Consider the following 25,782-nt stretch of genomic DNA (forward strand, 5'->3'; position numbering starts at 1 on the left):
GTGAAAAATCGCACCTAACGTTCAAAGCCCCAGAACATCCGACAAATACAAGACTACGCATAAAAAACCACGGAGACATAAAGCAGACAGTCGGGGAATGGTAGTTATTACGTTTTTTGCTGTTATGACTCATGTGTGGAAAAAGTAGAACATTTTGAATTTCGAAAATTGAGAATTTTTCCAAATTTTCACCAAATATCTGATTTTCTCATAAATAAACGCAAAACATACCAGCAATTTTTTTTTAACTACCATGAAGTACAAAGTGTCACGAGAAAACAATTTCGAAATCACTTGGATACGTTAAAACGTTCCGAAGTTATCACCACTTATAGTGACACAGGGAAGATACGGAAAAATGGGCCACATCAGGAAGGTGAAAAGTGGCTTCGCCGTTAAGGGGTTAATCTCCCTGTGTATTTTCCACTTTTCTCACTCCAGTTTTTTTATTATCTGAATGTTCTCCTCCAGAATGTGCGATAATCGACAATGACTACAGGAGGGCGGAGCTTCCACAGACAACTGTTTATTTACCCCTCAACTTTTCAGCCAATGAGATTTAAGCTGAGGGAGGGCAGATCCAGGGCTCGACCAATCACACCTCCTTTTCTTCATGCCCCGCCCCCGGGGTTTCTTTGCTGACCCGGTTTTCTGCCTCTTGGTCCATTTGCAGGAGCCATGAGCATCTCCCTCCTGCCCCCCCTGGTGACTCGCAGTTTTTATTGGGCATAAAATTCCATCAAATATTTAGGGATCAATTCTTCCGTCCGACTTGTCCATAGCCCAAGCCCTGAATGACGCCCCCCAGGGTTACACAGGGCTGATCCAGAGGATCCGGGGTGGGTTTTTTTTTCTAGGGTAGTTCATAAGGACTTTTTGTGAAAAACCTTTCTACATTGTGGACATAAACATCTACTCCATGATGTGAATCTTCCGATGTGAGAGAAGAGTTGATTTTTGCGTAAAACTTTTCCCACATTCTGGGCATGAAAATGGCTTCTCCCCCGTGTGAATTCTCTGATGTCTAACGAGATCCGCTTTTCTGATAAAACTTTTCCCACATTCCAGACACGGGAAGGGCTTCTCCCCCGTGTGAGATTTTTGATGTACCGTTAGGGCCGACTTCTGGTTAAAGCCCTTGCCACATTCTGTACATGAGAATAGGTTCTCGTCTGTGTGAATCCTTTGATGTAAAATTAGAGTTGACTTTTGGTGAAAACTCTTTCCACAGACACTACAAGGATACGGGCGCTCCCCTGTGTGGGATCTCTGATGGACAATAAGGTAGGATTTCCGGGAAAAACCTTTCCCACATTCTGAACATGAAAATGGTTTCTCTCCTGTGTGAGTTCTCCATTGTGTAACGACCTCTATAGGACTTCCAGTCTGCGATGAATCAGAAGGCGAGACCTTTATATTAGGACCAGGTGACAGATCTCCGGAGGGGGGGCCTGGGGGGGTGTCCTGTGCTTCATATTTCACTGGTGTGAAACCTTCATCATCTTCTTTCATATCTGAAGATATTGGAGGTCCCTCTGGGTCACCTGTCAAGAATCAAACAGATTTTACTATTTTTGAAAAAAGTTTCTCCTTTTAGCAGTTTTAATATCACTAAAGGAACAACTTAGGAATGAAATGTCCTCTCGTATAGGTGACAACTCGCCTGTTTATCAAGAGTCTCCTTCCGCCTGATATCACCAGATGGAGAGCGGGACTTCAGAGCCCCCTATTTGGATCCTACAGCAGCTCGAGGAATGGTTCTGGTGTCATTGCCAGTCTTGGGGTTCTGTATACTCTGAATATGTGAGCTAAAAATACAGATCCTGACTATATAACCTCCTGTATATCATTACAGTAACATTACCTGGTGATGTCAGGCTCCGCGGCTCCTGGTAGCGCTCCTTGTGTCCTTCTACATACTCCCACTCCTCCATGGAGAAATAGACGGCCACATCCTGACACCTTATAGGAACCTGACACACACAATGGCTACAGTCATCCCCCGGAGCCTCCATTACTGGATCATGTCCCAGCATTCCCAGCAGTGTCACCTCTCCAGTCAGCAGCTCCGTCATCTTCATGGTCAGTTCTAGGATCTTCTGCTCATGGATCAGGGAAGGGGGCGGCTCTGTGATGGGGCTCCGCCCTCCTGACTCCTGGCGCTCCCCTGATGTCTTCCTCACTAATGTGTAATCCTGGTTATGGGGAGACACCGGGATAATATCACCACATCCATGTCCAGAGCCCCTCCCCCCAGTCACATGATTTGTTATTAACACAGTAAATTATGTTGTGTTATTAGTTATTAGGGTGAAAAAATATTTGTATTAGTTATACAGTTCAAACAAGTAAGTGATGGGGCTGAGGGGAAGGATTGTAACGGAACGCAATTCTATATTACAATGTAGCGATTTTTGTAGCTCTCTCCTGTCCCTGCTGTGCTCTGCACCAGAGCTCGGCTATTGTACGGATTCACAGATCTTATATTAAAGCGCCCGTAGCCTTATGATTTAACCTGGAACAACTTTCCCCCGTATTTATATATATTATACTTGCATTATTCTTCTTTGCTGTAGTCCAAGCAGCAGCACAGGATTATTCCCCCCCCCCCCCCCCTTGTATGTAATAAAGCTTTTGTCTGATAATAACGTGTGAGCGGAGGGGCTGGGGGCTTATACCTCAATCCTGGCTTCAACACTTCTTGGCGGCTGCATGAACTCTAATACCGAGACGCTGGAAGATTCCCTCCCCCTTCGATGGTGGAAGGTCTACTGGAAATCCGGTTCATACAAAGGATGGATGATGGTGACCAGGGACTCTGCGGACCCCAAGAGGATGACTACAGTATGGACCCCTTGGGAGGCCTCCCAAAACTCGGCAGATTTCCAAAATGTATTCCTGTAATCTGTATGACCCAACATAACCGGCTGGGGTCACATTGGGTGATCTGGACGGCCATACAAGACATAGGACGTCCTTCCCCTTCTCTCCCCTCTTCCTCACCCGATACATTTCTATAAGAGCCTCTCACAATATTTCTGCCTCCGATGACATTCAGCTCTTAGTTGTCACCATAATGAACATCTAATGTCTAATGTAATGTAAGGATAATGCTCCTTAGGAGTAAAGTAATTCTATTCTCCTCCCTGTTCCCGGGTTTCAGGACATTTTGGACAATTTCCGCATTGTTAGAAATCACAAGATCCAACAAATCTTCAGCTCTGAAGGATCTTCTACAAACCGTCCCATAAAATGTCCCCACAAGAGGCTGATACAATGTCTCCCCTCCTCCTGTAATTGATATTTAGGGAGATATTCTCCCCCCTGTGCCTCCCCCTTCCTCTCTCAGGGGACCTTGGATTTGTCACACATCATTTCCTGGCTGTGACATCAGGAGCCCTCACCTCCCCGGTGATCTGGTAGAGGATCTCTAGGGCGAGGTCTATCATCTCCACCATCTTGTCTCCGTATTTCTTCATTGTTGTCGTCAGAGAAGGTTCCTGTGAGATAGAAATTACAGGATGAAATTTGACCAGAAAGCTTCTCATTGATTTGGGGTCCTACATAACTGAGGCCGAGGGGGACATTTATCTGGGGCTCAGTAATTGCGATTATTTTCCTCTTTACGTCAAGTGGGTGTGTAGGGGGTTTGGCCGGCAGAAGAGTGGGCGGCACATTGGGCACCTCCAACGGGCCCTGGGGGCGGCACATGGGCCATCTCCATGGGGTTCTGGGGGGCGGCACATTGGGAACCTCCAACGGGCCCTGGGGGCGGCACATGGGCCATCTCCATGGGGTTCTGGGGGGCGGCACATTGGGCACCTCCAACGGGTCCTGGGGCGGCACATGGGCCATCTCCATGGGGCCCTGGGGGGCGGTACATGGGCCATCTCCAACTGGCCCTGGGGGCGGCAGATGGGCCATCTCCATGGGGCCCTGGGGGGCGGCACATGGGCCATCTCCAACGGGCCCTGGGGGCGGCACATGGGCCATCTCCATGGGGCCCTGGGGGGCGGCACATGGGCCATCTCCATCAGGCACTGGGGGGCGGCACATGGGCCATCTCCAACGGGCCCTGGGGGCGGCACATGGGCCATCTCCATGGGGCCCTGGGGGGCGGCACATGGGCCATCTCCATGGGGCCCTGGGGTGCGGCACATGGGCCATCTCCATCAGGCACTGGGGGGCGGCACATGGGCCATCTCCAACGGGCCCTGGGGGCGGCACATGGGCCATCTCCATGGGGCCCTGGGGGGCGGCACATGGGCCATCTCCATGGGGCCCTGGGGGGCGGCACATGGGCCATCTCCATCAGGCACTGGGGGGCGGCACATGGGCCATCTCCAACGGGCCCTGGGGGCGGCACATGGGCCATCTCCATGGGGCCCTGGGGGGCGGCACATGGGCCATCTCCATGGGGCCCTGGGGGGCGGCACATGGGCCATCTCCATCAGGCACTGGGGGGCGGCACATGGGCCATCTCCAACGGGCCCTGGGGGCGGCACATGGGCCATCTCCAACGGGCCCTGGGGGCGGCACATGGGCCATCTCCATGGGGCCCTGGGGGGCGGCACATGGGCCATCTCCATGGGGCCCTGGGGGGCGGCACATGGGCCATCTCCATCAGGCACTGGGGGGCGGCACATGGGCCATCTCCATCGGGCACTGGGGGGCGGCACATGGGCCATCTCCATGGGGCACTGGGGGGCGGCTGTGCCCTGGGAGCCTCGAACGGCTCAATCAAGTTCATGTACCCTAAGGGGCCTTGAAAAATTTTTAAAAATACGAAAAGTTCAAATCACTTCCTTTTCCCTGGAATATTCCAGCTCCATCCCCCGACGTCAGAAACTTTATGGGACACATCAGGAGGATGTAAAGAAAATTCCAGAAAGATTTGATGTAAGAAATGAACACATTATAAAACTGTATAAATTGGTATCGACCCGATTGTTCTGACCCGAACAATAGAGGGGAGGCGCCTGGATCACACAGTGACAGAGGTGAAACCTGGTCATACAGATTACTGTGCGGATTACAATCCTCACATCATAATCATAGATATAATATAATAACGTTCTGACAATCGGAAAGAGGGGAGTAAAAAACAAAATCTTCCCCAGAACCTCTCGTACCTCCTCCTGCCGTGTGCTCCCAGGCTTCAAGGACCTGCGATGATGTCAGCATCATGTGATCGCTCATGTGTGTGGGAGGAGTCACAGAGTCACATGACCAGGGCTGCTGCGTTCAGTTCTCTGTCAGAGGGTCTGGAGTGTCGCCACACGATCAGGAAGCCGCATTGTCTGCGATCGTCCGTCACGTCTTCTCTTCCACCTTCCATTATGTGACTGGATGTTTGGAATAAAATCATTAAAAATGGAAAATAACTGACACTAACGGAAAGCAAAGTATCCGGTTTTTTATCCCCATAGCGAGGCCTTTTTCACTCCCCACCTTCAAAAATCTACGTAACAAATTGCCCTTCATAGTGACTGTGTATAATATCGCTGCCGTGTACTGGGAAGTAGGAAAAAAAGCATTTTTCGCCGTTTTCCTCGTGGGCTTGGATTGTACGTCTTTCACCGTGCGCCCCACATGACAGGTCTGCTTTATTCTTTAGGACGTGGCGATCACGGGGAGACCACAATCATAAAGGTGATATAATGTTTTCACACATTTACAAAAATTAATTAAAACCTCCTGTACAGAAAAAATTCTTCATTTTGCCGTGTTCAGGCGCTAATAAGTTTTTCTTACTTCGGTGCCAGCGCTGTGGGTGGTGTCATTTTTTGCGACTTGGCTTCTATTTTTAGGACTGTACGACCTTTTGATCACTTTTTATTGAATTTTTTATATTTTGCTAAATTCCAAAAAGTGGCTATTTTCCATTACAGGGTTGTTATTATATTTCGATAGATCGGACATTTTGGGACGCACAATACCAAACATGTTCATGATTTTTACTGTTTATTTATATCAGTCCTAGGGAAAGGGGGGGATATGATTTTTATGTTTTTTTAATTTTTCCCTACAATAGGAGGAAGAGATGAGACATTTCACAATATAAGGAGAGGAGAAGTCCACATTATGGGGGGGGGGGGGTAAGATGTTATCCAAATATGTGGCTGGATTGTAAACTGAAGCGTGATTGGAGATGAGCTACCACCTGACCAGGGGGAGTATAAAACCCCTCAGCAAGGAGGAGCACATGCTCTTTACCTCCAAGTCTCTCTGATCATAGACAGAGTGAAGAGAGAGACAATGTTCAGTACTGACACAGAACCCAATCCCAGGAGTCAGGAGACTCTAATCCAGAGCTGCAGCTTCCACAGTTTGGACACAGCTCCATCTCCATTATCCCAGCATCTCCTACCAGGCTGGGGCCTTATTCCTGAGGACAATTCTCCATGACCACTCCAGTACCAGAATCTGCTGTTGACCGTCTAGGCCCGTTGCATGCTGTTGTTCAATAAAGAACCAAGAGTTAATTTGCACAACGTTGTCTCTGTCTGATCCCTGGATACGGCTGTTACCACCACGGGCTGCCCATCCATTACCCAGGGACTCATACTACAAACACTCAGGGGTTGCCCCAGGGAGATCCAGTACCTCAGCCTCTCCCTCCATATTTCTTTCACACACCGCCTGCTGGAGAGCTGCCAGGCTGTAGGACAGCCCTCCGGTCCACATACCAAGCACCATAGCGTGCCCTAGGCTCCAATCACCAGCACCTCCAGTATTCTGGGCCCCAGCTGCCTCCAGGCCCCAAGAAAAGGCCCCGGTGGGGGATGTTGCAAATACTTGTAAAGGTTTTAAGAAAGGCTTCGATATTGGAACCCACAGAACCCCCCCCCTCCTAGCACCTGCATATTGGAACTCACCCGCCATAGGTTGTACCATTGGAGGATCAACTAGAACGACTGGCGACGCCGAAACTGAAAAAGGAGGAGGCTGCATGGACGAAATGGATGCCCTGGAAGAACCCTGATTCTCCCAAGTTTGCCATCTACGGCTTCTCTGACCAGACATCACCGTGGCACTGGACAACCCACTGGAGGATGATGGGGATCACCACCTGGAGCATCTTGACCACCTTGAAGATCTCAAACCAGCATTCTCACTATAACAATACGCCACAGAGCCACGGCGGGAAAGCCTGCGGGCTTCCCGGGAGGAGGATGATGAATGGGAAGACCGAATGTGGGATCTATGGGGGCGCCCCACCCTGCATTTGATACTGCTGGAGTAGCTAATGAAGGGTTCACCGGCAGGAGGGCAGTGTAATACCCAGTGGCAGGAGCCCCAGCCTGCATTACTGGCTCTAAGGATGGGCTAATCCTGGCTGTACGAGTGCATCAACTGCTACGGACCTCCCTGGGGGCACTACCTGATGCCGAGAAGGAACCCCTTCTTCCAGCTGAGGTGTGGGGGTCTTGGACAATGATTGCGCCGAGCTGGCATGGGAACCCATAGCTGGAAAGACAGAGCGTGTGGGAGCCACAGAGGAAGCTGTGCCTCCGGCTGCAGAGCTAACGTCCAGCCATATGTAGGCTGGGAGGAAGGCTTGGGCCGGAGCCCTGTCGCCCCTAAGGGCAACACTCGGGCAGAGCGTCCCCAGCAACTGGAACGTGGGGAAGGTTGTGAGGGGCTGAGGCGAGCTGTGACACATAGGCCGACCGACCCCCCACCTCCCAGAACCTACCACAGGCGCCGCAATGGGAGATTGGACCGACTCCAGGAACCTCTGCAGCCATCCCTCACCCTCCACTTGCATGCAAGCACGAAATGCCGCTGCAAGAGAGTTCCCCGTAATACCAGGCGTCCGGACCCTTGACCCAGCAACAAAAACACACACCTTTTCAGTGCCGCAATCAGCAGAGGAGGGGGGAAGGATTAGAAGAGCCGCCTTATAACAGCCCTACGTGCCACCGTAAGGCAGGGGAACATAATGAGGTAGCCAGAGGAGTAGGGGTAAGTGACCTCAACACATAACCCACCCCCTTTATTAAAGTGCCAGTAACCCCATCCCAGTTAACTTTACAATACCCAAAAACCCCAGTCACCATCCCAGGGGCACCTACCTTAATCAGTCAGTGAAAGTGATAGGACAGAAGGGACAGAGAACGGAGGAGACAGAGGAGAATGATGGGAGACCGTAATGATGGAAATAGCAAATATACACAGTATGCAATGGGCTGCAGTGCTCCTCCGTAGGACACGTCTGACCTGTTTCTGAAAGCCCGGACATGCCTCGTTCACAAGGGGTTTTAAAGATGAGAGGGGCCCCTTCCACCCTAACAGTGACCGCCATTACTACTACCCCATAATAAAGTAGTGCAAATGGACATTTTTATTATGCGGGGGAGGGGGGCGGGGGTTATAATTATTATTTCCTGTTTTAATGTCTCCACACTACAAAAATTAGCATTTTAGAGCTGATGTAGATAAAGCAGTGAAAACCCCTCTTACACGTCATGGCTGGCCCATAGTACAAGCTCTTATACCTCCTGTGTCACCCCTCATAGATTATTTCCCTTCTTCACTTGCCCTTCACCTAAATTTTACATATGCTGCTCAACCTGTCCGCATACAACATATACCAAGGGCACACAAAAAATGTACATACATATTAACCCTTTAAATTCAAATGAGCCCATCCAAGCTCGTCCTCCTCCTGCCCGCACTCCGAGGAGAGGTTCTGCATAGCCCCTCCGAGCTCGACCTCTCCCTGCCTGATCTCTGAGTAGAGGCTCTGCATAGCACTTAAGAGCTTGTCCTCCTCCTGCTCACACTCCAAGCAGAGGCTCTGCATAGCCCCTTCCAGCTCGTCCCCCTCCTGCAAGCACTCCGTGCAGAGACTCTGCATAGTGCCTCCGAGCTCTACCTCCTCCAGCTCACACTCCATGCATACGCTCTGTATAGCCCACACGAGCTTGGCCTCATTGGGACCCTGAGTAGAGGCTCTGCATAGCACCACTGAGCTCGTTCCCCTCCTGCCCGCACTCCGAGCAGAGGCTCTGCAAAGCCCCTCACTGCTTGTCCCCCGCCTGCCAGCACTTCAAGCAGAGGCTCCGCATAGTGCCTCACAGCTCCTCCTCCTCCTGCTCGCACTCCGGGCAGAGACTCTGCACAGCACCTCCAATCTCGTCCCCCCGAGACAATCACATTGTTCACAACATAAGGGTGGGAATTATACACAGGGCGTCATGGTGGACTTAATGGAAACCGAATTAACGGTGAGAATAATTCCCTTTTTCCATGTTGTCCTCCATGACGGTCCAAACTGGAGATGTAAGGATATAAATCCTTAGGGAGGGGCAACTGCTTGCAAAACTTTTCTACCAAACACTAGATCCCTAGAGTTCTGTATGTCAGGTCTATAATGTCTTGCAAACGTCAATTATCCTGATCATGTGGCTGCCTTCCAAAGCTCTTCAATGGCGGCCCAAGAGGTGGCCATAGCCCTGGATGAATGGGCTTTAACTGTCCCTGGAACGTCCAAGTCTTGAGAACTGGAGGCTCCTTTGATGGTGGTATTTATCCCTCTGGCAATAGATACTTTCGAAGCTTTTTTGCCTCTATTCTTCTCACTATATTGTACAAGAATATTAGCATCTCCTCTCCGAGGTTTCATCTCCTCAATATATTGTAGAAACATTCTCCTTACATCCAGTGAATGCCAGGAAGCTTCTTTTGGTTGTTTTAGATCTTGACAAGAAGATGGTAAAATAATTTCCTGATTACGATGGAAATTGGAACATAGGAATAAAGTTTGTATCAAGCATCAATGTAATTCTATCATAGATTTTAAGGTTTGGTTCTCTGGTTGATAGAGCCGGAATTTTCCCCGACCTTGTAGCTGATGTTATTGCTATAAGGAAGGTAGTTTTTAACGTTAAATCCTTAATACAGAACACAATGGTTGTTTTTATGTCCTGTATTAATTGTTTATTTTTTAAAAATTCAATAAATAAACATTTAAATTAAAAAAAAAACCCTTAATAGATGCATTGTCTAGGGGTTCAAAAGGAGGACCAGTGATATAATGGAGGACCAACAATAGGTCCCAATTTGGGATACAGGATTTTATTTGTGGTCTTAATCTATTGGTGGCCTTCACAAACCATCTATGCTCTGCTAGTGGAGTATCAAAGAATGCGCCTACCCCTGATATTTGGACCTTCAAGGAGGAAGGATTTAGACGTTTATCAAAGGTTGTAAGAAGTCCAGTACCTTAGGAGATAACTGGTTAGGAGGACTAGATCCACAAAATGAGACAAATATTTTCCATATTCCCATATAAATAAGGTAACAGGTTTACCACTTGCCTTTAGCGTAGATACCACTTGGTTCGATAACCCCATGAGATGTCAGTAGTTGTGTCTCAAGATCCATGCCGAAAGCTGGGGAGCCTGTGGGTTCGGATGATAGACCTGACACTGAAAGAGAAGCTCGGCCCGAGAAACTATCCATATACAGTACTGGATACCAGTTCCTTTTTTTGGCCGATTCGGCACAATTATAATCACGTTTGCCTTGTCTCTCTGGATTTTTCTGATGTTGGAACACCTTGGTCTAGAGAGAAGAAACGGCTGGTCTTGGTGTTTGTATGGTTAGCAAATAGGTCTATTGCTGGTTGACCCCACTGTGTCAGATCTGCGAAGATCTCGTTGATTAAGCACCATTTGTTTTGGTGAATCTGATTCCGATTGAGGTAGTCCGCTACCCTGCTTTCTTCTACCTTCATGTGTTCTGCTGAGAGGGACAGGACATTTAACTCGGCCCAGGCAAAGATCTTCTTTGATAGTAGGAGAAGGTCTGGGCTCCTTGTGTCCCCTTGGTGCCTTAAGTAAGCTACTCTATATTTTCCAAAAGGATCTTTACATTCAATCTTGGAGTACTTCAATTGAATGTCTCCCAAACCGCTCTCAGCTCTCGATGGTTTGAGTATCGGGGGTTGCTTTTGTATGTTGGCCATAGACCCTGGGGGGATACCCCCTACATTCGCTTCCCAGCCCGACAGGCTGGCGGCTATCTGTATTAACACAACAGGCCAAAGATGACATGGAACTCCCGGCTGTAAGTTGGTTCTCTCTTTCCACCAGTTCAGGGACATTTTTACCGAGTGTGGCAGTTCTATCTTTTGATCCAGATGAGAAGGGTTTTTGTCCCAGACAGACAATATCCAATTCTGTATCACTCCTGTATGGTTTTGGCTCCACTGGACAGATTGTATACATCCATCATCTGGCCTAACACTCTCGTGGCTTCTCTTATCTAGCAGTTTTGTGTCTCCTGAAAAGCCGTAACCTTTTGAATTAGGTCTGATCTTCTCAGTGATGGAAGAAAAGACATTTGCAGTACTGAGTTTAGGGATACTCCCAATAAGTCTCTCTCTGTACTCAGACTTAGTTTTCATTTATCCGACGTGACTATCCATCCAAGTTGGTGGAGAATGATTAATGTTAGGTTCCTGTGTAGAATCCATTCTGATTCTGTGCCTGCAATAATTACTAAATCATCCAAGTATGGAACTATCATCACACCCTTTGTTCTGAGAAAGGCCACTATTTCTACCATAACTTTGGAAAAAGTTCTTGGAGCTGATGATATCCCAAATGGAAGAACTCTGTATTGGAAACACTTTTCTTCGCCTTCTGGTGTCATAACTGCAAACTTCAGAAACTTTTAGGATTTCAGATATATTGGAATGTGATAATATGCATCCCACAAATCAATCGTGCACATGAAAGCCCCGGGTTGAATTAGGATAGTTGCTGAGTTCACGGTCTCCATTTTGATTTTCCTTTACTGGAAGTATTTGTTTAATGTTTAAAAGGAATGTTACTTTTGTTTTTTTTTTATTAAAAAGAGAGGTGAATAGTCTCCTTTTTTGTGATTTTCTGGAGAAACTGGAACTGCTTCCATCTGTAGAAGTTTCTGTATTTACAGCCACAACTGGATTGTGAGGGCTTGTGATGGTTGTCTGGTAAGGATGTCATTTTGAGGAGGAAGGGAGGTGAACTCCAGTCAGTCCCCATTTTCCACTAATCGATAGGATCCAAAGATTTGTGGTAATTAAGGCCCAATGTTGATGGAAGAGTAACAGTCTTCCCCCCACTCTGGCGTCATTGTTTTTTGTATGGTTGAGTAGAGTTACTGGAGCTAAGGAGGAATCCTCTTCCTTTGCCACCTTCAGAGAAGCTCCATCTACCTTGTTTACTTTTACCTTTGTATGACAATCTCTTCTCTTTAGGCTCACGAAAGGACTGTTTCTTCTGATTTCCTCTTGCCTCCGGAAATTCCTTCTTCCGATCCGCCGCATTTTTAAGGATTGTATCCCATTACGGCTCAAACATATATTTTCCTTCAAAAGGGATTCCACATAGTTTGGTCTTAGATCTAAAGTTGTCTCCATTGTCTGAGCCATAGCGAGCGTCTGGCCGATTTGGCTAGTGCACCTTCCTTGGCACTGAACCTCTCCCCTTCTGCAGAGGCTTCTGCTATAAAAGCTGTAGTTGACTTGAGAATGGGAAATGTATCTAACATTAGATTACGATGTTTTCCATCCTGCACATGATTTTCCAATTCAAAAAGCCAGTGAAACAGAGTCCTAGGAGTGGACGTTGTGGCAATATTGCTTTTTAGATTAACCGTGGCACATTCCCAAGTTTTCTTAAGGAGGCGGCCAGCCTTTCTATCCATCGGGTCTTTTAATTATATGGCGTCCTCAAAGGGAAGATCTGTTTATTTTAGCTATTATGTGAGATTGAGATTCTATTTTCTGTCGCTCTCCACTCTTCAAAATGTAATTCTTTAAGGGTATTAGGTGAGGGAATCAACAATTTCTTTATAGCTTTCAGGATGCCAAAAAGCTCGTCTGGTATGGATCCTGTACTTCTTCTATGTTTTGGGTGTCTCTGACTGCCTTCAGGAGAGATTCTAAATCTTCTGATTGGGAAGAAGTACCTGGACTCCATTCTCACTGCAGAGGCAGATGGAGATGGCTCCAAGTCGATGGACTTTCTACATGATTCTCGATCAGAATCCGCCTGAGATTCTGAAAAGGATTTGTACTTCCTTCCCCTTTTATGAAATTCCTCATCTCCTCTACAAAAGATGTCCTTTCTTTTGTGGGATGGTTCTTTCTTTTTCTCTCCCTCTTTTGATTTTTCTGGATCCTTTTCCTTAGTTTTCTCCTTCTCTTTAGGCTCCTGCCAAGAGAGAAGGAGAACAATCTTATTAAAGATTAAACATCCTACTGTATACTGTCAGCATGCTATGATATACAGAATTACACGGGATATATGGAGGACCAGGTCCCTCCCGGCCAGAACCCCGAAACCACTCACAGGAGCTATAGGCATGGGTTCTGATCCAGAGGCATCCATGATGTATGAATCTGTATTGCCAATTGTGGCACAAGTTGCAGCCAGCCTATGTGGATATAACATATATACACCACATATTTGTACCACATAATTGTATCATATAGATATTTACAGAGAATACCTTGTCCCATAAGAAGATCTGTACCTCTGTCACAAAATGATCTCAAAAGCGCATCGGGTCGCGCAACAGGACGAGACCTCAGAGCACCGTGCTATCCCACTTAGCGTCTTTTTAAACTTACTGCTCAGCACTCGTTCTTTTGGATCACGATTCCGATACACCACTTCCGGTGCGGCTTCAGACCAGGAGCTGTTGTCGGAGCATGCACCGGAGGCTGGCTTCACTAGCGCGGCGTCTCTGGAAGCGGTCCTGGTGTCTTTAGTTTTGCGGAACCACAGACAGAGTTGGAGGACAGCTCGCACATGGCCAGGAAGGAACCCAAGCCTGATTGAACACCGAGCTGGTTGGGTAAGGGATTTCCCTCCGGACTGTCCCAACTGGAGGAGACACAGGAGAGATCATTCTCTACTATCTGCCCTGTGTAGTGACAGGAAGCAGACTGGTGTGCGGATGCAGGGGTGGGGCTTCTAACCTCTCTGCTTCCTGTCCCTACAGAGGTCAGGTGTCAACCTCCAGTTGGGGCCGTCAAGGCGAACGACATGGAAAATTATAGATTTTTGAAGGTAGGGAGCAAAAAATGGAAACACAAAAACAAATAAGGACCTGGTTGTTAAGTGGTTAAATATGCATGTATCTACTACACACAAAAATGGTCTAAAACCCTCAATAAATGTGATTCACAGCGTTTCATGTGGAAATGACTCCAGAATTCTAGAAATGACTCTTCTGACGCAAGTCGTTAAGGTTCGCAGACACCAAGGCTCTGTTGCTCCTGCGCCTCTGTCCCTCGCTCTCGCTACCCTGGTCACATGGTTCAAAGCCTTTCATGTGCATCAAGGCCACTCCTGATCTGTCCCCAGGATATAAGAAGACGCCTTCTCCATGTGGCTGAAACAATTGTTTTTATTGCACGTGAAAATAAACCAATGAAAGGAACAGATACTGGAGTCTCGGCTTTTCGGAGGTTTATCTGGGGAGGTGGTTCTAGTCACATTAGCTTTACAGTGTTTTCGCACACAAAATCTAGGCGGAGTGTGGGACTCCCTGATTCTAGGTTATACCATACTGCGGATACTACGACTCATTGACTGGACCCACTATGCGGGATCCAAACAGTGGGTTCAGCTGGATCTAGGCCTCAGGTGCCCTACGCTCCGCTACCTCCCCAGGGTCCCGGCTAACCTCTCCCCTTAAAAACATTATGATCAGGATGAGACTCTGCTTCATATCTGGTGGAGCTGTTCAATGCTCCAACCCTTCTGGAATAAGGTCTTTGGTACCTACCATCAGGTTACCGGTAGGAGGGTCACCCCATCTCCCAATATAGCTCTGTTGTCAATTATACCGGGCTCCATCTCAACCATCATAAAAGACCTTCTCCGCCATTTCCTAGCTGCGGCACGCACCGTAATCCTAAGACATTGGCAGAGCCCTCAACTTCCCACGGTGGTCGAGTGGCTACATCCGTAGAATGGAGGAGGTGGAGGCCAATGACTCAGCAGACCCGGGTAAGACGATCCCTGCACGGGCCCTATGGGACATGTCCCAAAGCTCCCAGCAATGCCAAGACCTGTTCCTTTTATAAATAGTGTGCGCCTTTGTTCTTACAGCCGCCAACACAGTGCTTACAGTGCCCCACCCCTTCCGTTTCCTTTTTATTATTTATGTTAATATATTGACATATTGTAACAGTTACTCATCTGAGACGGCTTCTCCGAGTATCTTACTCTGTGCTACAAGCCGTGAATCCATACCCCAACCTCCAGTGAGCATGCACATCATATGAGGCACCGGATCCTGTGCCATCAGTCATATTATTATCTACTTGTCTTTTCCTTCTTTGTGTTTATTCTAATAAATATTGATTATACATAAAGGAGCAGATACACACGAGGGAAGCCTCAGCCTCTCCGTAACATCTTTTCTTTCCTGTTGAATTTATTACTGGCTGTGACTAATCACAAAGATTTCAATCTGTGAAGTATTTTTCACTTGGCTTGAAGCAGGGAGACACATCTACCACGCGGTGTGAGTTCTCTCGGTGTGAGTTCTCTCGGTGTGAGTTCTCTCCTGCTCCATGTGATTTGTCAGAAGATTTTATCACAATCGGGACGTGATAATATTTCCTCTGTATATTTTGGATGTGTGAGCAGAGCGACCATCCCCCTATCCTGCCTGCCAAATGTTCCGCGTCTCTCATGTGTGAAGTATTGGATGTTCAGCCAAATTCGATTCTTGGATAAAACACTCGGAATAAGGAAATGGCGTCTCCCCCCTGTGAGTTTTGTGATGCGCCATTAGAGTCGACTTTTTAAGGAAACATTTTCCACAAATTGTGCACAAAAACGGCTTCATCCCCGTGTGAATTTTCTGATGTTCCAGAACCGTCGATTTTTGAGTAAAACATTTGCCACAATCTGGGCATGAAAATGGCTTCTCCCCCGTGTGGCTTCTCTGATGGTCCACAAGATAAGACTTCCGAGAAAAAGACTTCCAACATTCCAGGCATGAAAACGGTTTCTCTCCCGTGTGAATCTTCTGATGTGTCGCGAGATTTGATTTATCTCTAAAACATTTGCCACATTCGGAGCATGAAAATGGCTTCTCCCCCGTGTGGCTTCTCTGATGGTCAAGAAGATAGGATTTCCGAGAGAAACACTTTCCACATTCTAGACATATAAACGGCTTCTCTCCCGTGTGAATTCTCTGATGTGTAACAAGATTTGATTTATCTCTAAAATATTTGCCGCATTCTGAGCACGAAAATGGCTTCTCCCCCGTGTGAATTCTCTCGTGTGTAACTAGATTCGATTTGTCTGTAAAGCTTTTTCCACAATACGTACACGAAAAAGGCTTCTCCCCCTTGTGGATCCTCTGATGCTTAGAAAGGTCTGATTTATGGGCAAAGCACTTGGCACACAGTGGGCAGGGATACGGCCTCTTTATAGTGTGACTTCTCCGACGTCTGACGTTATTTTTGTGATTTTTCTCTTGCTCCGCGATTTGTGACGGATCAGAAGACAGAACCTGTATAATGGAATCATAGGAAATATCTTGGCAGTGGGGGGCTGGGGGGATATCTGGGGGGTTGTACTCTTCATATGGAACTTGTATGATATCACAATCCTCTGCTTTAAAATCTGTAGACATCACATGTTCCACCGAGCTCCTGGAGAAGTCGTCTGGAAAAATAAAATAGATTTTATCATTTCTGAATAATAACAGATCGAGGCGACAGACTGAACCTTCTTACTGCACAGCCGGATATTACATAAACTGACGTGTCTATTACCTGGTGATGTCAGGCTCCGCAGCTCCTGGTAGCGCTCCTTGTGTCCTTCTACATACTCCCACTCCTCCATGGAGAAATAGACGGCCACATCCTGACACCTTATAGGAACCTGACACACACAATGGCTACAGTCATCCCCCGGAGCCTCCATTACTGGATCATGTCCCAGCATTCCCAGCAGTGTCACCTCTCCAGTCAGCAGCTCCGTCATCTTCATGGTCAGTTCTAGGATGTGGTCATGTATCAGGGGGTGAGGCCGGGGGATGGGGCGCAGGGGTCCCCCCCATTCTTCATACACAGGGGCCGGACAGCGCTCACTAGACGTCTTCTTCACTAATGTGTAATCCTGGTTATGGGGAGACAGCGGGATAATATCCCCACATCCATGTCCCATCCCCCACCACCACATGATATGGGGGGCTCTCACCTCTCCTGTCAGCCGGTACAGGATCTCTAGGGTGAGGTGTAGTATCGTCTCCGCCAACTTGTCCTGGTCTTTCTCCATCAGGTGAATCAGGAAATTCCTGTGATACAGAAGATTTCGGCTTTTGTTTTAGGAAAATGAATAGAAAGAATATGAGAGAATGTAACAACATAACGGCCACATTTATCAGAACCAATGCAGAGTGTACTATGGATCCTGTGTCCTATGTGCAGTGTCCTGTGTACTACACTCACCGGCCACTTTATTAGGTCCACCTGTCCAACTGCTCGTTAACACATAATTTCTAATCAGCCAATCACATGGCGGCAGTGCATTTAGGCATGTAGACATGGTCAAGACAATCTCCTGCAGTTCTCCCGAGCATCAGTATGGGGAAGAAAGGTGATTTGTGGCCTGTGAACGTGGCATGGTTGTTGGTGCCAGAAGGGCTGGTCTGAGTATTTCAGAAACTGCTGATCTACTGGGATTTTCACACACAACCATCTCTAGGGTTTACAGAGAATGGTCCGAAAAAGAAAAAACATCCAGTGAGCGGCAGTTCTGTGGGCGGAAATGCCTTGTTGATGCCAGAGGTCAGAGGAGAATGGGCAGACTGGTTCGAGCTGATAGAAAGGCAACAGTGACTCAAATCGCCACCCGTTACACCCAAGGTAGGCAGAAGAGCATCTCTGAATGCACAGTACGTCCAACTCTGAGGCAGATGGGCTACAGCAGCAGAAGACCACACCGGGTGCCACTCCTTTCAGCTAAGAACAGGAAACTGAGGCTACAATTTGCACAAGCTCATCAAAATTGGACAGTAGAAGATTGGAAAAACGTTGCCTGGTCTGATGAGTCTCGATTTCTGCTGCGACATTCGGATGGTAGGGTCAGAATTTGGCGTCAACAACATGAAAGCATGGATCCTTCCTGCCTTGTATCAGCGGCTCAGGCTGGTGGTGGTGGTGTCATGGATCCATCCTGCCTTGTATCAGCGGCTCAGGCTGGTGGTGCTGGTGTCATGGATCCATCCTGCCTTGTATCAGCGGCTCAGGCTGGTGGTGGTGGTGTCATGGATCCATCCTGCCTTGTATCAGCGGCTCAGGCTGGTGGTGGTGGTGTCATGGATCCATCCTGCCTTGTATCAGCGGGTCAGGCTGGTGGTGGTGGGGGTGTCATGGATCCATCCTGCCTTGTATCAGCGGCTCAGGCTGGTGGTGGTGGTGTCATGGATCCATCCTGCCTTGTATCAGCGGCTCAGGCTGGTGGTGGTGGTGTCATGGATCCATCCTGCCTTGTATCAGCGGCTCAGGCTGGTGCTGGTGGTGTCATGGATCCATCCTGCCTTGTATCAGCGGCTCAGGCTGGTGGTGGTGGTGTCATGGATCCATCCTGCCTTGTATCAGCGGCTCAGGCTGGTGGTGCTGGTGTCATGGATCCATCCTGCCTTGTATCAGCGGCTCAGGCTGGTGGTGGTGGTGTCATGGATCCATCCTGCCTTGTATCAGCGGCTCAGGCTGGTGGTGCTGGTGTCATGGATCCATCCTGCCTTGTATCAGCGGGTCAGGCTGGTGGTGCTGGTGTCATGGATCCATCCTGCCTTGTATCAGCGGCTCAGGCTGGTGGTGGTGGTGTCATGGATCCATCCTGCCTTGTATCAGCGGCTCAGGCTGGTGCTGGTGGTGTCATGGATCCATCCTGCCTTGTATCAGCGGCTCAGGCTGGTGGTGGTGTCATGGATCCATCCTGCCTTGTATAACGGGTCAGGCTGGTGCTGGTGGTGTCATGGATCCATCCTGCCTTGTATCAGCGGGTCAGGCTGGTGGTGGTGGTGTCATGGATCCATCCTGCCTTGTATCAGCGGGTCAGGCTGGTGCTGGTGGTGTCATGGATCCATCCTGCCTTGTATCAGCGGGTCAGGCTGGTGGTGGTGGTGTCATGGATCCATCCTGCCTTGTATCAGCGGCTCAGGCTGGTGGTGGTGGTGTCATGGATCCATCCTGCCTTGTATCAGCGGGTCAGGCTGGTGCTGGGGGTGTCATGGATCCATCCTGCCTTGTATCAGCGGCTCAGGCTGGTGGTGGTGGTGTCATGGATCCATCCTGCCTTGTATCAGCGGCTCAGGCTGGTGGTGCTGGTGTCATGGATCCATCCTGCCTTGTATCAGCGGCTCAGGCTGGTGGTGGGGGTGTCATGGATCCATCCTGCCTTGTATCAGCGGCTCAGGCTGGTGGTGGTGGTGTCATGGATCCATCCTGCCTGGTATCAGCGGCTCAGGCTGGTGGTGGTGGTGTCATGGATCCATCCTGCCTTGTATCAGCGGCTCAGGCTGGTGGTGGTGGTGTCATGGATCCATCCTGCCTTGTATCAGCGGCTCAGGCTGGTGGTGGTGGCATGGATCCATCCTGCCTTGTATCAGCGGGTCAGGCTGGTGGTGTCATGGATCCATCCTGCCTTGTATCAGCGGCTCAGGCTGGTGGTGGTGGTGTCATGGATCCATCCTGCCTTGTATCAGCGGCTCAGGCTGGTGGTGGTGGTGTCATGGATCCATCCTGCCTTGTATCAGCGGCTCAGGCTGGTGGTGGTGGTGTCATGGATCCATCCTGCCTTGTATCAGCGGGTCAGGCTGGTGGTGGTGGTGTCATGGATCCATCCTGCCTTGTATCAGCGGCTCAGGCTGGTGGTGCTGGTGTCATGGATCCATCCTGCCTTGTATCAGCGGGTCAGGCTGGTGGTGGTGGTGTCATGGATCCATCCTGCCTTGTATCAGCGGCTCAGGCTGGTGGTGGTGGTGTCATGGATCCATCCTGCCTTGTATCAGCGGCTCAGGCTGGTGGTGGTGGTGTCATGGATCCATCCTGCCTTGTATCAGCGGCTCAGGCTGGTGGTGCTGGTGTCATGGATCCATCCTGCCTTGTATCAGCGGCTCAGGCCGGTGCTGGTGGTGTCATGGATCCATCCTGCCTTGTATCAGCGGCTCAGGCTGGTGGTGGTGGTGTCATGGATCCATCCTGCCTTGTATCAGCGGGTCAGGCTGGTGGTGGTGGTGTCATGGATCCATCCTGCCTTGTATCAGCGGCTCAGGCTGGTGGTGCTGGTGTCATGGATCCATCCTGCCTTGTATCAGCGGGTCAGGCTGGTGGTGCTGGTGTCATGGATCCATCCTGCCTTGTATCAGCGGCTCAGGCCGGTGCTGGTGGTGTCATGGATCCATCCTGCCTTGTATCAGCGGCTCAGGCTGGTGGTGGTGGTGTCATGGATCCATCCTGCCTTGTATCAGCGGGTCAGGCTGGTGGTGGTGGTGTCATGGATCCATCCTGCCTTGTATCAGCGGGTCAGGCTGGTGGTGCTGGTGTCATGGATCCATCCTGCCTTGTATCAGCGGCTCAGGCTGGTGGTGGTGGTGTCATGGATCCATCCTGCCTTGTATCAGCGGGTCAGGCTGGTGGTGGTGGTGTCATGGTGTTGTTGCTGCCCATGTCCATCCCTTTATGAGCACAATGTACCCTGTAACATCTGATGGCTACTTTCAGCAGGATAATGCGCCAGGTCATAAAGCTGGAAGCATCTCAGACTGGTTTCTTGAACATGACAATGAGGTCACTGGACACAAATGGCTCCACAGTCACCAGATCTCAATCCAATAGAGCATCTTTGGGATGTGGTGGAACGGGAGATTCGCATCATGGATGTGCAGCCGACAAATCTGCGGCAACTGTGTGATGCCATCATGTCACTATGGAGCAAAATCTCTGAGGAGCTTCCAGCACCTTGTTGTATCTATGCCACGAAGAATTCAGGCAGTTCTGAAGGCAAAAGGGGGTCCAACCCGTTACTAGCATGGTGGACCTAATAAAGTGGCCGCTGAGTGTATGTGCAGGGGTCCTGTGTACTATGTGCAGTGTGTACCATGTGCAGGGTCCTGTGTAGTGTGCAGGGTGTACTATGTGCAGGGTCCTGTGTAGTGTGCAGGGTGTACTATGTGCAGGGTCCTGTGTAGTGTGTACTATGTGCAGGGTCCTGTGTAGTGTGCAGGGTGTACTATGTGCAGGGTCCTGTGCAGTGTGTACTATGTGCAGGGTCCTGTGTGCCATGTGCTGGGGTCCTGTGTACTATGTGCAGTGTGTATTATGTGCAGGGTCCTGTGTATTATGTGCAGGGTGTACTATGTGCTGGGGTCCTGTGTACTATGTGCAGTGTGTATTATGTGCAGGGTCCTGTGTGCCATGTGCTGGGGTCCTGTGTACTATGTACAGTGTGTATTATGTGCAGGGTCCTGTGTATTATGTGCAGGGTGTACTATGTGCAGGGTCCTGTGTAGTGTGCAGCGTGTACTATGTGCAGGGGGGGGTGTACTATGTGCAGGGGGTGTAGTATGTACAGGGGGGTGTACTATGTGCAGGGGCTGTACTATGTGCAGGGGCTGTACTATGTGCAGGGGCTGTACTATGTGCAGGGGGTGTACTATGTGCAGGGGGTGTACTATGTGCAGGGGGTGTACTATGTGCAGTGGGTGTACTATGTGCAGGGGGTGTACTATGTGCAGGGGGTGTACTATGTACAGGGGGGTGTACTATGTGCAGGGGGTGTACTATGTGCAGGGGGTGTACTATGTGCAGGGGGTGTACTATGTGCAGGGGGTGTACTATGTGCAGGGGGTGTGTACTATGTGCAGGGGGTGTGTACTATGTGCAGGGGGTGTACTATGTGCAGGGGGTGTACTATGTGCAGGGTGTACTATGTGCAGGGTCCTGTGTAGTGTGCAGGGTCCTGTGTACTATGTGCAGGGTCCTGTGTACTATGTGCAGGGTGTACTATGTGCAGGGGTCCTGTGTAGTGTGCAGGGTCCTGTGTACTATGTGCAGGGTCCTGTGTACTATGTGCAGGGTGTACTATGTGCAGGGTCCTGTGTAGTGCGCAGGGTCTACTATGTGCAGGGTCCTGTGTACTATGTGCAGGGTCCTGTGTACTATGCGCAGGGTGTACTATGTGCAGGGTCCTGTGTAGTGTGCAGGGTGTACTATGTGCAGGGTCCTGTGTAGTGTGCAGGGTGTACTATGTGCAGGGTCCTGTGTACTATGTGCAGGCGGTGCCCGATTACGGATTTGTGGCGCTCCCTGTATTTTTTTGGTGCACCTTTAACATGGGGCGTGTACCACCATTCTGTCAGACTCTGCATAATTAGTTGTGCACCGGATGCCCCTTTATGCGCAGTCACTTCATACACAGGTGCAAGCGGCAGGGAACACAGAATAGAACACGCAACAGAAACCGGGCGCAGGAAATGTGCCCCAACGTGGTGAGAAGTGGGGTCCCCTCCGTCCATCACTGACTATTACACAGGCGAAGTATATGCGGCCTCATTCCTGTCACACGGGGAGCCCCGGTAACCCTCCTGTCACGCGGGGGGCCCCGGTAACCCTCCTGTCACGCGGGGGGCCCCGGTAACCCTCCTGTCACGCGGGGGGCCCCGGTAACCCTCCTGTCACGCGGGGGGCCCCGGTAACCCTCCTGTCACGCGGGGGGCCCCGGTAACCCTCCTGTCACGCGGGGGGCCCCGGTAACCCTCCTGTCACGCGGGGGGCCCCGGTAACCCTCCTGTCACGCGGGGGGCCCCGGTAACCCTCCTGTCACGCGGGGGGCCCCGGTAACCCTCCTGTCACGCGGGGGGCCCCGGTAACCCTCCTGTCACGCGGGGGGCCCCGGTAACCCTCCTGTCACGCGGGGGGCCCCGGTAACCCTCCTGTCACGCGGGGGGCCCCGGTAACCCTCCTGTCACGCGGGGGGCCCCGGTAACCCTCCTGTCACGCGGGGGGCCCCGGTAACCCTCCCCTCCTGTCACGCGGGGGGCCCCGGTAACCCTCCTGTCACGCGGGGGGCCCCGGTAACCCTCCTGTCACACGGGGAGCCCCGGTAACCCTCCTGTCACACGGGGAGCCCCGGTAACCCTCCTGTCACACGGGGAGCCCCGGTAACCCTCCTGTCACACGGGGAGCCCCGGTAACCCTCCTGTCACACGGGGAGCCCCGGTAACCCTCCTGTCACACGGGGAGCCCCGGTAACCCTCCTGTCACACGGGGAGCCCCGGTAACCCTCCTGTCACACGGGGAGCCCCGGTAACCCTCCTGTCACACGGGGAGCCCCGGTAACCCTCCTGTCACACGGGGAGCCCCGGTAACCCTCCTGTCATACGGGGGGCCCCGGTAACCCTCCTGTCATACGGGGAGCCCCGGTAACCCTCCTGTCACACGGGGAGCCCCGGTAACCCTCCTGTCATACGGGGGGCCCCGGTAACCCTCCTGTCATACGGGGAGCCCCGGTAACCCTCCTGTCATACAGGGGAGCCCCGGTAACCCTTCTGTCATACAGGGGAGCCCCGGTAACCCTTCTGTCACACACGGGGGCCCCGGTAACCCTCCTGTCATACGGGGGGCCTCGGTAACCCTCCTGTCATACGGGGAGCCCCGGTAACCCTCCTGTCACACAGGGGAGCCCCAGTAACCCTCCTGTCACACAGGGGAGCCCCAGTAACCCTCCTGTTATACGGGGGGCCCCAGTAACCCTCCTGTCATACGGGGAGCCCCGGTAACCCTCCTGTCATACGGGGGGCCCCGGTAACCCTCCTGTCATACGGGGAGCCCCGGTAACCCTCCTGTCATACGGGGAGCCCCGGTAACCCTCCTGTCATACGGGGAGCCCCGGTAACCCTCCTGTCATACGGGGAGCCCCGGTAACCCTCCTGTCATACGGGGGGCCCCGGTAACCCTCCTGTCATACGGGGAGCCCCGGTAACCCTCCTGTCATACAGGGGAGCCCCGGTAACCCTTCTGTCACACACGGGGGCCCCGGTAACCCTCCTGTCATACGGGGGGCCTCGGTAACCCTCCTGTCATACGGGGAGCCCCGGTAACCCTCCTGTCACACAGGGGAGCCCCAGTAACCCTCCTGTCACACAGGGGAGCCCCAGTAACCCTCCTGTCATACGGGGGGCCCCAGTAACCCTCCTGTCATACGGGGAGCCCCAGTAACCCTCCTGTCATACGGGGGGCCCCGGTAACCCTCCTGTCACACGGGGAGCCCCGGTAACCCTCCTGTCACACGGGGAGCCCCAGTAACCCTCCTGTCACACGGGGAGCCCCAGTAACCCTCCTGTCACACGGGGAGCCCCAGTAACCCTCCTGTCACACGGGGGCCCCAGTAACCCTCCTGTCACACGGGGAGCCCCAGTAACCCTCCTGTCACACGGGGAGCCCTCCCCCCACTCTTCAGCTGTGACTGCACGGATTATACAAGGAGCTTTTCATAAACAATGCCCTCACAAGGGGTTAATAATGCCCCATAATCCTGTGCAGGGGGCGACTCCTCTCACCTCCTCCTGTGCCGCAGCTTCTCCTGTCCAGGACCTGCGATGATGTCACCGTCATGTGATCAATCATGTGTGTGTGGGAGGAGTCAGGGAGTCACATGACCGGGATTCTGCTGTGTGTGTGTGATATATGGAGCCGTGTATAGAGCGAGAGCTGAGTGTGTGATGTATGGAGCCGGGTATAGAGGGAGCGCTGAGTGTGTGTGATGTATGGAGCCGGGTATAGAGCGAGAGCTGATTGTGTGTGATGTATGGAGCCGAGTATAGAGGGAGCGCTGAGTGTGTGTGATGTATGGAGCCGTGTATAGAGGGAGAGCTCAGTGTGTGATGTATGGAGCCGGGTATAGAGGGAGAGCTGAGTGTGTGTGATGTATGGAGCCGTGTATAGAGGGAGAGCTGAGTGTGTGTGATGTATAGAGGGAGAGCTGAGTGTGTGTGATGTATGGAGCCGTGTATAGAGGGAGAGCTGAGTGTGTGTGATGTATGGAGCCGTGTATAGAGGGAGAGCTGAGTGTGTGTGATGTATAGAGGGAGAGCTGAGTGTGTGTGATGTATGGAGCCGTGTATAGAGGGAGAGCTGAGTGTGTGTGATGTATGGAGCCGGGTATAGAGGGAGAGCTGAGTATGTGTGATGTATGGAGCCGAGTATAGAGGGAGAGCTGAGTGTGTGTGATGTATGGAGCCGTGTATAGAGCGAGAGCTGAGTGTGTGTGATGCATGGAGCCGTGTATAGAGGGAGAGCTGAGTGTGTGTGATGTATGGAGCCGTGTATAGAGCGAGAGCTGAGTGTGTGTGATGCATGGAGCCGTGTATAGAGCGAGAGCTGAGTGTGTGATGTATGGAGCCAGGTATAGAGGGAGAGCTCAGTGTGTGTGATGTATGGAGCCGGGTATAGAGGGAGAGCTGAGTGTGTGTGATGTATGGAGCCGTGTATAGAGAGAGAGCTGAGTGTGTGTGATGTATGGAGCCGTGTATAGAGGGAGAGCTGAGTGTGTGTGATGTATGGAGCCGTGTATAGAGGGAGAGCTGTGTGTGTGATGTATGGAGCCGTGTATAGAGGGAGAGCTGAGTGTGTGTGATGTATGGAGCCGGGTATAGAGGGAGAGCTGAGTGTGTGTGATGTATGGAGCCATGTATAGAGGGAGAGCTGAGTGTGTGTGATGTATGGAGCCGTGTATAGAGGGAGAGCTG

The 25,782-nt window shown here is 50.9% G+C and overlaps 1 protein-coding gene across 1 annotated transcript; it reads right to left on the minus strand.

Annotated features, from left to right (window-relative positions):
- Positions 1 to 510: 510 nt before the first annotated feature.
- Positions 511 to 24,682, minus strand: LOC140070833 (uncharacterized). Its single transcript, XM_072117792.1, has 14 exons — positions 24,595 to 24,682; positions 16,989 to 17,325; positions 16,802 to 16,910; positions 15,718 to 16,691; positions 15,530 to 15,579; positions 13,350 to 13,434; positions 12,984 to 13,211; positions 10,533 to 11,032; positions 5,226 to 5,345; positions 5,133 to 5,175; positions 3,405 to 3,500; positions 2,052 to 2,195; positions 1,865 to 1,973; positions 511 to 1,544 (listed from the first exon to the last, which is right to left on the minus strand). The coding sequence occupies exons 2-14, from the start codon at positions 17,304 to 17,306 to the stop codon at positions 913 to 915; spliced, it is 3,408 nt and encodes a 1,135-aa protein (XP_071973893.1). The 5' UTR covers positions 17,307 to 17,325; positions 24,595 to 24,682; the 3' UTR covers positions 511 to 912.
- Between the last annotated feature and the right edge of the window lie 1,100 nt (positions 24,683 to 25,782).

This window comes from Engystomops pustulosus, chromosome 1 (genome assembly GCF_040894005.1).
Source record: "Engystomops pustulosus chromosome 1, aEngPut4.maternal, whole genome shotgun sequence".
Classification (NCBI taxonomy): domain Eukaryota; kingdom Metazoa; phylum Chordata; class Amphibia; order Anura; family Leptodactylidae; genus Engystomops; species Engystomops pustulosus.

What these genes read in the sequence shown, in the direction of transcription:
- LOC140070833 (XM_072117792.1), bottom strand. Translation starts at nt 17,306, where the DNA reads ATGGAGAAAGACCAGGACAAGTTGGCGGAGACGATACTACACCTCACC. An exon ending in ATTTGGCTGAACATCCAATA is followed by an intron (nt 15,580 to 15,717) that starts CTTCACACATGA and finishes CACATGGAGCAG; the next exon opens with GAGAGAACTCACACCGAGAG. An exon ending in GAAAAATCCAGAGAGACAAG is followed by an intron (nt 5,346 to 10,532) that starts GCAAACGTGATT and finishes CCAAACATCCAG; the next exon opens with TCACATAATGGAAGGTGGAA.